We start from the raw sequence: 12281 nt of genomic DNA, 5'->3' as shown, positions 1-12281 counted from the left end.
TGACATCGCGGAATGGCACCAGGGTCGAATTCGAGGGAACTATAATTTGAATGGGCGCGTTTAGTAGTGTGCCGTTTGAAATATTTCATTCTTCGTTACTTTGTCAGGGGACTGAAGAGAAGGCTAATACGCCTACCCACCATTCGTTCAATATGGCGTACAATGTTTTTGTTTTAATTTCGTTGATTTCATAATAAAATAAAGCTTCGGAAGTATTCACGGGCTTCTTTTCGACATAAAAAAGTCATGCAAACACAAAAGCCTCGATATACCTCAATCAATTGCAAGTTTTCACCAGAAGAAGTTATATGCCGACAATTAGCACTAACTGCGAACGAACCAATCACCCAAAACGAGCAGCTGAAATCGGGTATACCACCCAGAAACTGGGTACCAAAAACAGAAGTACCAAAAACGATGTTGGGTAGAGTGCCACTGTACCGCGGATGACAGGCGTTTCACCCTCCTGTACTTTGTCACTGCACAGAAAAATCGTAATTACTAACGAGCCTGGATTAAAAACAAAGAGACGCAATACTCCTACCTTTAACAACCTTGTGCTCGATTGGAACAACCAATTTGACAGCAAATGCGCTGTTCCAATTTTGACACTTCATCTCTTTGTTATGAGTGCAGCCTCTTTAGTAATTACTATTGCGATTTTTTTCACCATTTAGACTCTTATGATACAAATTTCGTCTTACTCAGATTTCGCTTTCGATTTCGCTGCTGGCTACCGTGCGCATTTCACTTGAAGATCGTGACAGCTGCCGCAAGTCCCCTCATGTTTACATATTTTTTCATTGTTCTCAGCTCTCCAGCTGATCATGTTTACACAACAAAACCAGCTGGTGCTTCGATGTTTACATTCAGTCCCATTGTTCTCAACCGACCAAGTGCTTGACGATCAAGGTAATCTATAAAAAGGTTGTCGAAAATGCCTTGAAATACAAAATTGACAACTCTTGAATTTCGTCGAGCGAATCTAATCATTCGTGAAAAATACAATATTTCTCGGGTACTTATTCAAAAGGACGTATGTGATTTTGTAAACAAAGATTCAAACGTCGATTAGTCCGATCTGATGGCACTCCTTTGCAAACCAACACCACCAACAGGTAGCCGAAGCCTCCCCCTATCTGTCTATGGCGATGGTTTGCGTGGGAGGGCTATCAGATCGGACTAATCGATGTTTGAATCTTTGTTTACAAAATCACATACGTCCTTTTGAATAAGTACCCGAGATTTGTAGATTAAAACCTATTAAAACTACAGTATCCCCCCGCTTATCCGGACCTCGCTAGTCCGACGACTCGTTAGTCCGGATCTCACTAATTCGGAATTTTCCGGATTAAAAAGTATCAACACCCATTTAAACACATTATGCTGTCAGTTTTCAAATTTGTGCTGTGATTTTGTTTTGGTTCGTTCGTATGGATTTGACAGCCGGATTAACGAGAGAAACCCCGATAGTCTGGCCATACATTTGTCGGATCAGCGGGGGTATACTGTATATAAATACGATATAAAAGTAAGAATGGTATTAGCAGAGTGTATGTAATTAAGAGTGGCGACACTGTCAGAATTGGAACAGAATTCATCTGTCATTCCCATACAAAACCGTGTTCCAAACGAGCAGGAGACCTGTCAAATGCGGCACATGTCGCCACTCTTAATTACATACACTCTGGGTATTAGTGCTAAAACAAAAAAATGCATCTTCAGATTCATCTTCAAGTGCTTCATCAGGTGTCGCATCCATGTCGTAGAAAGAAAAAGTGAAATTATAGACACTTCCGAAGGAAGGTCAAAAAAGACAAAGAAGACCAAAATACCAACTTTAGCACAAAATATTTATTTTGGACGACATCAAATATACTCTATTACCAATCTAGAATTTCACGCGCGGTTATGGCTGCCGTTTTTTGACATTTTTCTAGTCAGCCAAGTGTCAAAAACCGGCAGCCATTACCGTGTTCGAATTAAATTACCGTGGATAATTAAATCATAACACGTCTGTTTGGATCGATATGTGTGGGACTACAATGCACATACCTTCGCATCGGTGTACCCCCCGTGCTCTCTCCATAAACGCGCTAGCACTTATTCAACCTGTGTAGAGAAACTTATAACAAAACGAAACGTTCTAACGGTCGGACGCGATACAAAAAACTCTGTATTCTTTTTCTTTAATAAATTTCCTTTCTAATACTCGTTAACTCGTGTTTTTTCCGCGTGTGATTGTTTATTGACCGAATTCCCCCCCCCGATACGCTTGTGAAGCTGCGTCGTCCAACCAGTAAATCCGTCAGGTTATGTTCCCAGTTCCCGGATCGGAGAATTGTCGGTCGTTCCGCGTGTGAAACCATCTGGAAGAATCGATTTCGTGATCGATCGGTGGTGTTCCGCCCTGAGTGTGGGCGAAGAGCAAGAACGAGAAAATTGCTTGAAGAGTGCGAGTAGTGTTACCTCCATTAGTGAGAAGAGGAGAGGAAGAGTTCCGAACTTGCATGGTTCGAAGAAACGAGAAAGTTGCTAGTGTTTCGAAACGTAACGTGCATCGAAGCTCGAAGAAAAGACAGCAACAGTGTTGTGGCGAAGAAAAGTGCTCTGCCAATATGTCCGACGCAAAGTTCACGTTTCCGAAATTGTCTGGTTTGAACTGGCAGACATGGAAAATAAGGCTTGAGATGCTGCTGTCTCGTGAAAACTTGTGGAGTGTAGTGTCAGATCCTATGCCGGACGAAGATGATCTTGACGACGAGTGGTTGAATGATGATCGCAAAGCGAAGGCAACAATTGTTTTGCTGGTCGATGACAGCCAGCTACCACTGGTGAAGAAAAGTGTGCATGCTAGGGATGCGTATATTGCCCTACGCAATTATCATGAGAAAACGTCGCGGTCGGTTCGTGTGTCACTCCTCAAAAAGTTGTGCGCGATAAATTTGGCAGAAAGGGGAAATTTGGAACAACATCTACTCGAAGTGGATGATTTGTTCGATAGGCTGGAGGCCGCAGGAATGGAACTTGATAAAGATACAAAAGTATGTATGCTCCTGCGCAGCCTTCCTCCGTCGTTTGACAGCCTGGTGTCAGCTCTGGATAGCCGTCCAGATGATGATGTAACATTGGAAGTGGTGAAGGCCAAATTGACCGACGAATATGGTCGACGACTAGAACGCGACGCGAGTGGTTATAAGTCGGAAAAAGCTATGCATTCGGTAGTGAAAAATGAAACGCGTACATGCCATTTTTGCAAGAAGGTTGGCCACCTCCGCCGTAATTGCCGAAAATACAAAGAATCGCTGAAGAGTGAAGACAGTAGTTCGCGGAGCAAGAGGCATGAAAGTGGTAATGCGAAAACGGCACAAAATGATGTGAAAGTGAAGCCTGCCGCCGGTGTGAGGCACGTCGCGTTTACGATCGGCGGGAACACACATGCGTGGATTGTTGACAGTGGGGCGAGCGCCCATATGTCGAGTGATGAAACGTTTTTCACGGAATTGAACAAATTTGCGGGCGGTTGGATAACGATGGCCGATGGACAGCAGACCCAAATCCTCGGTGAAGGTCGCGGAGTATTATTCGGGTACGATGACTGTGACAATGTAGTGCGAATCGAAATGAATGATGTCAAGTTCGTGCCGGGTCTCGCGACTAGTTTGATATCGGTCGTGAAACTAGCGGAGAAGAACATGAGTGTTTCCTTCGGCAAGGATGGATGCAAGGTGATCGATTTGAAAGGTGATACTGTGGTTACCGGTTCACGTAGCGGGTTCTGTACATCCTCGTCTAGGTGGTGCTGCCATGAAGGCGACAGAAAATCAGCATTAAGAAAACTGTCAGCATCAATGGCATAGAAGGCGCAGCAATCGCGACTAAGCTGCAACGCAGCAGATTCTAACCGAAGGTTTGGCAACCGGGTTCAAGTTAAGCGACTGTGGTTTAAAGATTATTTGTGAGACATGCTTGAACGGGAAATTAGCTCGAGATCCGTTCACGGAAGTTATTGATCGGAAGTCATGGCAGATTTTGGACATAGTCCACACGGATCTTTGCGGTCCCATGAAAAATGAAACCCCTAGTGGCAACCGCTACGTGATGCACATAATTGACGACTTCAGTCGCTTTACCGTGACTTATTTACTGAAGCATAAGTCAGAGGCAGCCGGCAACATAAAAGATTACGTGCGCTGGGTAGAAACTGCATTCGGACGCAAGCCGCGCATAATTCGTTCAGACGGAGGGGGTGAGTTTGAGAACAAGGAGTTGCGTAAATTTTATCGAGACGAAGGGATTAAGCCGCAATTCACCACCCCATATTCACCCCAACAGAATGGGGTGGCCGAACGCAAGAATAGGTCGATAACCGAGATGGCCACATGCATGCTTATCGACGCCGGATTAGAGAAGCGCTATTGGGGCGAAGCTGTGCTCACAGCGACCTACCTGCAAAACCGCTTGCCTTCAAGGTCAATAGAGACGACGCCCTACGAGATGTGGTGGGGGCGGAAACCCGAGCTCCAACACTTGCGTGTGTTTGGCAGTGCGGCCTATGTGCACATCCCAGAAGTGAAGCGTTCTAAGATGGACAGCAAAGCGAGAAAAATGGTGTTCGTCGGCTATTCTATGGAAAACAAAGGATATCGGTTCCTGGATCGCGAAACTGATTCCATAATTGTTAGCAGAGATGCCCGTTTTCTGGAACTAGGTAACGGATCTTCTTGTGTACAGTTTCCAGTGGGCGTCGACCGCGAATCAAAGGTAGCAAGAGAACCAAATAAGGAGGAGCAAGAAATTGAAGCGCCGAAGCAGGAGGAGCAATTAGTGGACCATGATCCATTGGATGTTTCGGGAAGCGATGAGTTCTATGAAGCAGATGAACCGGAGGAGGTGACGGAACAAGAAGTTAGAAGACGATCTACTCGTTCAACTCGTGGTGTGCCACCACGTCACTTGGGAGATTATGTTCTAGATACGGCGGAAGAAAGAGCGTCTTGTGCATTTGAAGAACCCAGTAACTATCAAGAAGCTATACGCGACGTCCAATGGCGTTCTGCAATGGAGGAGGAGATGAGTGCTCATGAACGCAACGGAACGTGGGAGTTGGTTCGTTTACCGAAGGGAAGAAAACTCGTTGGGTCTAAATGGGTCTTCAAACTCAAAAGTGACGAAAAAGGTGAACCAGTAAAGTATAAAGCCAGAATAGTAGCTCAGGGCTACTCGCAGAAAGAAGGAGTGGATTTCAACGACGTCTACGCGCCAGTCACGAGTCAAGCAACACTTCGCACGTTCCTTGCCGTTGCCGCGAATAGGAACTACCATGTTCACCACTTCGATGTTAAAACCGCGTATTTGCACGGATCCCTCGATGAAGAAATCTTTATGAGGCAGCCGCCCGGATTCGAAGAGGAAGGTCGAAAGCAGTTAGTGTGTAGATTGAGACGGAGTATCTATGGTCTGCGGCAATCAGCGAGGTGCTGGAATCGGCGTCTGAACGATGTCCTTTTGAAACTAGGATTCAAGCCGTCAATGACGGATCAGTGTTTGTACGTGAGAAAGGGAGAATGTGAGGTGCTATTGCTCGTCTACGTAGATGATCTTCTGCTGGCGTCGTTATCAGAAAAAGCTGTAGTTGAGATTTTCAACAGTTTGAAGCTGGAGTTCGAACTAACTTCGTTAGGACCAGTTCGTCATTTTTTGGGTCTCGAAGTACAGCGTACTCAGGGCGTGTTCAGGATTCGCCTACATCATTACATTGCAAAGCTCATCGAGAAACACGGGATGCAAGAAGCGAAAGGAATGAGGTCGCCAATGGATCCAGGCTACCTGCGATCAGAAGAATGTAGTGAAGTTTACGTGGATGCCACTCACTACCGAAGCCTGGTAGGAGGCCTATTGTATATCGCTGTGATTGCTAGACCAGACATCGCAAACGCCGCTACGATACTTGGAAGGAAGTTCAGTGGGCCAACTCAGCGGGATTGGTCTGCTGCCAAACGCGTATTACGCTACCTGAAGCAGACTAGCGGATACTTTCTGGTCATTGGCGGTGATCCAGGACAGCGGTTGATCGGCTATTCAGATGCGGACTGGGCCGGTGATCCTGAAAATCGGCAATCAACGACTGGATTAGTGTTCTTTTTTGGCGGATCAGTAATTTCTTGGGCGAGCCGTAAACAATCAAGCATAACCCTATCGTCCATGGAGGCGGAGTACATGGCGTTGAGCGAAGCGTGCCAGGAGGTGATTTGGCTCCGAGCCCTGCTAAAGGATTTTGGTGAAACGCAAGACTTGCCGACTATAATTCGTGAAGACAACCAGGGATGTTTATCGTTTGTCAAGTGCGAAAGGATGAGCCGCAGATCGAAGCACATTGACACTAGGCAGAAGTTTGTTCAAGAGTTGTGTACCAAGAAGATCGTGGAGTTAGAGTACTGTCCAACGGAAAGTATGATAGCAGACGTCTTTACGAAGCCGCTGGGCCCGATCAAGCATGCACTGTTTGTTGACATGCTTGGTCTGCAATTGTGAACGAAGATACTGTCCATTGAGGAGGAGTGTGGGACTACAATGCACATACCTTCGCATCGGTGCACCCCCCGTGCTCTCTCCATAAACGCGCTAGCACTTATTCAACCTGTGTAGAGAAACTTATAACAAAACGAAACGTTCTAACGGTCGGACGCGATACAAAAACTCTGTATTCTTTTTCTTTAATAAATTTCCTTTCTAATACTCGTTAACTCGTGTTTTTCCGCGTGTGATTGTTTATTGACCGAATTCCCCCCCGATACGCTTGTGAAGCTGCGTCGTCCAACCAGTAAATCCGTCAATATGTACAAGGATGTTAACGATCATTAAGTAATTTGCGTTCGATCATTTAGTAGTTTGCCGAGTTTGCCAATAACACATTCCAGAAGCTGAATTTCAAAATATGTTGTATACATACATATATATGGTGGACTTCTAGTGCGAAGGTTTTTCTACAACTTTGCCTAATGGTTCGTTATTAGAATTCAACTAATAACGGAGTTAGAGCGCTAGTTGCAGTAACTTAAACTAAATGATTGGAATTTTGTTATCATTTAGTCTAAGATATTGAAACTATAGCTATAACTCCTTTACTAGTGGAATTCAAACGACGAACAATTAGGCAGAGTTATATACCATAGAAAAACCATCTCACTAGAAGTCCACCATACAACATAATATGAAATTCAGCTTCTGGAATGTGCTATTGACAAACTACTAAAGGCTGTGAACCATTCCACCGATTCGTTTAACTTTTAGTTAAAATTTAACAGTTCGATGGTTATTTCGCCGTGGTTAAAAATAACCCTGCTCTGGAGCATGGTTAGATTTGACAGTTCGATAGTTAAACTTTGTTCGCGAGAAAAGTGGCGCCAAATCCATTTCGTTCCGAATAACTATCAATCCTTCAAATCTCAAATGGGTCGGCTTCGGAGTAAAATTTTAACAACGATGGGAAAATAACCATCGAAGTGTCAAATTTTAACTAAAAGTTAAACGAATCGGTGGAATGGTTCACAGCCTAAATGATCGAACGCAAATAACTGAATGATCGTTAACATCCTTGGATATGTAGAGGCTAACTATGATATATTTAATGTCATATATGTTAGTGGCATACTATGATACAAAACAATTCGATGGTTACTGCGCCAACATCCTCCCTTACCCGAGAATCCGTCCAATGCCGATCTTTCAGTTTCGAATCTGGGAGCCGGAATCGCCTTCGTCAGTATGTCGGTAACTTGCTGTTGACTTCCAACGTGCTGCGAACCGATCACTTTTTCGTCGATCTTCTCGCATACGAAATGATGACGAATGTCTATGTGGTTACTTCGTGAAGAGTAACCGACTTCGTTTTCCGCTAGGTGGATTTGCGCTCTTGTTATCGCAAAAATGGTTATTTTCTCAGTACCGCCGGATAGCTCCTGTCGTAGTCCTCGCCACCAGATAGCTTCTAGGACTGCTGCCGATACCGCCATACCCAAGTAACCATCAAGCATTAATTAATGCATGTATTAAATCATAGAACATCATATTAAATGCTAATTGCATTAGATCAATTTTAACGATGTAAAGATGCATTTATTAATCAATTGTCAAGCAACGATACACTAGTTTAGCGTTACGAATGCAGCGATGCATTACTTATATTTCATTTCAACATATCTAAGTAATGAAGCATTATTTCGGTCGTAAAAGGGCCTTTTTCCACTTTAAGTCAACTTTAATGACTGTATTATTTGCAACCATATATAGTTCCATGGTTACTTGGGTATACTCCGCTTCAGTTGTCGAGAAGGCCACTGTCGATTGCCTCCGACAATTTCACGATATCGGTCCGCCTGACTTCATGAACACATATCCCGTGGTGGACCGTCGCGTCTCGATGTCGTTTCCCCAGTCCGCATCACTGAACCCAGTCAAACTTTCGTCTTCTTGTTTCTTGTAAATAATTTTCATCTCCTTCGTTCCTTTCAGGTACCGCAAAATGCGCTTCGCTGATGTCCAGTGCGATTTGCCTGGATCGCTGCTAAACTGGCTGACTGCATTCACGGCAAAACTGATGTCCGCGCGCGTGCAACACACCAGGAACTGGAGACCTCCCACCAGCTCACGGAACGAAACTTTCTTCATCTGCTTTCGTTCATCCTCACTGATAGGACTCATCTGCTTCGTCAGTTTTTGATTGTGGTCCGCCGGGGTCGCAACTGGATCACAGTCCCCCATGCCGAACCGTTCGAGTATCTGCTACACAGTATACTTCTTTCGCGTCACTCGGATGCCAAGGACTTTGTTGGCAAATCCAAGATCCTTCATGACGAACTTCGACGTAAGCTGCATCTTGAGGTGGTTTATCCAACGCTGGTTGTTGAAAAAGATGAGGAGGTCATCGACATACACCGCTACTATCAGGATCTGGCTGTTTTCAATTTTATAGTACATGCACGTGTCGTATTTCGATCGCTTTAGTTCCAATTCGCCATCCAGCTTCTGTTTTCAAATCCTGCTGGATTGTTTCAGTCCGTATAGCGCTTTCTTGAGCTTGCAGACACTCCTCGGACCGTCAGGGTTGACGAATCCTTCTGGCTGCTCCATATAAATTTCCTCCTCTTCCAACTCACCTTGCAGAAACGCTGTTACTGCATCCATCTGGTGAATCTTCAGGTCCAACCTGGCAGCCAACGACATCAAATAGCGGATGGTGGCATACCGGGCCACGGGCGAATAGGTCTCTTCGTAGTCGACACCCTTGACTTGAGAGTAGCCCTTTCGTAGCACTTGCAACGGAGTGCTTTCCTTACAGCGGGCTAATCGGCAAGCTTCCAGGTCTGATTCTTCATCTGCGCTCGGTACTCCTCGACCATTGCGTCCTTCCAACGGTCGCTGTCCTCGCACGAAATCGCTTCCTGGAACGTCTGTGGCTCGACGCTCGCATCACCTGGGGTTGCGCGAAGATGTGGAATTTGGGAACTTTCGTCAGGAAGAATACTGAGTCCCAAATGAAAATCCCGATACTTGCCTGGGGTTACGCGCTCCCTCGCACTGCGCCTTACCAACTGTTGTGTCAGGGTCGATCAACGTCTTGTCGGCGTCTTCTGATTCCTCGGATTCGGTTTCACTGAGCTCGTCATCTTGCGCCTCCAGTTCGTTTTCTTCACCGTCTACGAACTGTTTCTCTGCAACATCCATCTCGTTCTGCACAACCATTTCGAAAGGTGCTTCTTGGGTGGAATCTTCTTCTCTCGGAGTAACTTGACCTTCCTTCAGAAATATCACGTCACGACTCACTGCTACGTCCTGCGTCTTGAAGTTGTACACTCTGTACGCTTTTGAGTTCTCGCTGTAGCCCATGAAGATGCAACGTTCTGATTTCTCATCCCATTTGCGTCTCTTCTCCTTCGGAATGTGCACCATGACTTCGCTTCCAAACACACGTAGGTGCGACAAATCGGGACGCTTTCCCGTAAACTTCTCTTCAGGAGTGACTTGAAGACCTTTTGTCGGTGAACGGTTGACGACGTATGAAGCAGTGGCTACCGCTTCCGCCCAGAATCGTTTTCCAAGCCCAGCATCAAACAGCATACTCTTGGCACGCTCCACCAACGTTTGGTTCATCCGTTCTGCAAGCCCATTCTGCTGTTGTCCGTTCTGATCCGCTTGATTTGCTCTTCCGTTTGGTTCTCGACAAATGACTTGAAATCTTCAAATGTTTCCCAAACGTCCGCCTTCGATTTCAAAAAATATACAAACGCCTTCCTGCTCGCATCATCGATGAATGTCAGAAAGTACCTGCTTCCTCCCAACGATACCGTCTCCATTGGCCCAGAGAGATTGGAGTGGACCAGCTCGCGCACCCGATCAGCACGATCGACCAGCTCCTTCGTGTGGCTAACGACCTTGCACGAGCTCTTGTCGAACGTCACCTGGTATCCACTCTGGCACATCTTGCCCACGGACAGCAGATTGAAGGCCAAATCTGGAATGCACAGCACATTCTTCATGATGATACCACACGACGAACCTCCGATGTCTACTTCCAGATTGATGACGCCCTTCGAGATGACGTCAGCTTTCGCATTATTCGCTACGTTGATACTTGACGACACATTTTCAGCTTCTTCCAATAACTTCCTGTTCTGGCACAGATGCGTCGTTGCACCGGAATCGAAGATCCAGTCGGCATTAACCTCTGACGACTGTATTGCGTTGAACGCCGCGTAGAATGCAGCGTGACCACTTTGGTTCCCTCGGGTTTCCTTCTTCTCACTAAATTTCCTCTGGCACTGCGATGCATAGTGTCCCGACTTCTTGCACCGGAAACACTTCACCGGAGACTTTTGTCCAGATTTCTGCTCCAGTCTCGGATTACTGTAAAACGCACCATCACTTGACTTGCAATTGTTGCCGATCTTCACATCCTGCAAGATTTTCGCCTTGACGATGTCCGCCGTAAGCTGCATTCCCGACGACTCCAATCCCAGGATCATCGGTTCGTACTGCTTCGGCAGGCCTTTCATCAGCAAACTCGCTAACCAGGTGTCGTCCACTTTGAAACCTACCTCCGAAAGCAGGTGACACGTCGTAAACAGTTCGTTCACGTACTCCTGTGTCGTCTGGAAAATGATTTCTTCATCCCGTTCAGCGCCAACCAGTCGGATTCCCGTCAGTCTTCTCAACAGGCCAATCTTCAGTGTCGAGCCGCTATGCTCGTAGAAATCCCGCAAATTGTCCCACGCTTCTTTTGCGGTTTTGGCAGTCCGCACTAGTCCGTAGATCTTGGGATCGACGTTTAGACATATCGTGGCCAAAACTTGCTCGGAAATCTCGTCGCTCACCGCCGGTTCACCATTCTGCCGGTCCTTTACTGTGCACCACGTCCGTTCCTTGATCAGGATCATTTTGGTCGCGAAAGACCATCAGCTGTAATTTTCCGAACCGATTAACACTAGCCGCACCGGCAATGATACAGAGCTGCTCGGCAAACGACCTCCGATGGCGGCTTGATTCCTGGTACCATTTCGAACTTGGTCTTCTTGATCCCCGGAACCATCTCGAGATCCGTTTCCTCCTTCTCCGGCCATTTTCTTTAAACTTTTCTTCGGGTTGAACAAATGTCCACCTCGCCAAACAGAACTGTTTCCTTAGCAACTGCATGGAGCCCATACAATTGGACAAATAAATCATAACACGTCTGTTTGGTTCGATATGTAGAGGCTAACTGATACATTTAATGTCATATATGTTAGTGGCATACTATGATACAAACAATTCGATGGTTACTGCGCCAACAGAAATGCTTCCAGCGGATGAGGGGGGTAATGGAATTGGTTTCATTCACCACCAAAGTAGTAGTGCTGGTATCCATGAGTTCTAGAAATGTGCAAATAGGAGTTCCAGTTGCATGTGACGTAGATGGGGTCGGATGATCGATTTGTTTCACTTTTGGCGAATAAAAAGATGTTATGGAAACTCATATGTGGATATGTACGTTATGTGGAAGATATTGATTTGAAAAATGTATTGGAGGTAACCGCTTTCCCTTCGATGGGACTCGAACCCATGACCCTACAGTACGCTAGACTGGTGCTTTAACCAACTAAGCTACGAAGGACCTCCGTCGGCCTTCGCAACCTAGCGGCTACTGAACGAGCTCGAGATTCCCAAATTGGACGCATAGTCAAATCACTCGCAATCCATTTATCAAGCCAATACTTCCACATGTGTATTGTACACGTCCACATTAG

General features: G+C 45.9%; 1 protein-coding gene across 1 annotated transcript; it reads right to left on the bottom strand.

The window, feature by feature from the left end:
• Nucleotides 1–8361: 8361 nt before the first annotated feature.
• LOC134222292 (uncharacterized) lies at nucleotides 8362–8763 on the bottom strand. Its single transcript, XM_062701434.1, has one exon. It carries the CDS (start codon nucleotides 8761–8763, stop codon nucleotides 8362–8364), a length of 402 nt encoding a protein of 133 aa, XP_062557418.1.
• Between the last annotated feature and the right edge of the window lie 3518 nt (nucleotides 8764–12281).

Source organism: Armigeres subalbatus, chromosome 3 (genome assembly GCF_024139115.2).
Source record: "Armigeres subalbatus isolate Guangzhou_Male chromosome 3, GZ_Asu_2, whole genome shotgun sequence".
Classification (NCBI taxonomy): domain Eukaryota; kingdom Metazoa; phylum Arthropoda; class Insecta; order Diptera; family Culicidae; genus Armigeres; species Armigeres subalbatus.
Note: the sequence above shows the minus strand (reverse complement) of the source record. Positions and strands in the feature narration are given on the sequence as shown.

What these genes read in the sequence shown, in the direction of transcription:
- LOC134222292 (XM_062701434.1), bottom strand. Translation starts at nt 8,763, where the DNA reads ATGGGGGACTGTGATCCAGTTGCGACCCCGGCGGACCACAATCAAAAA.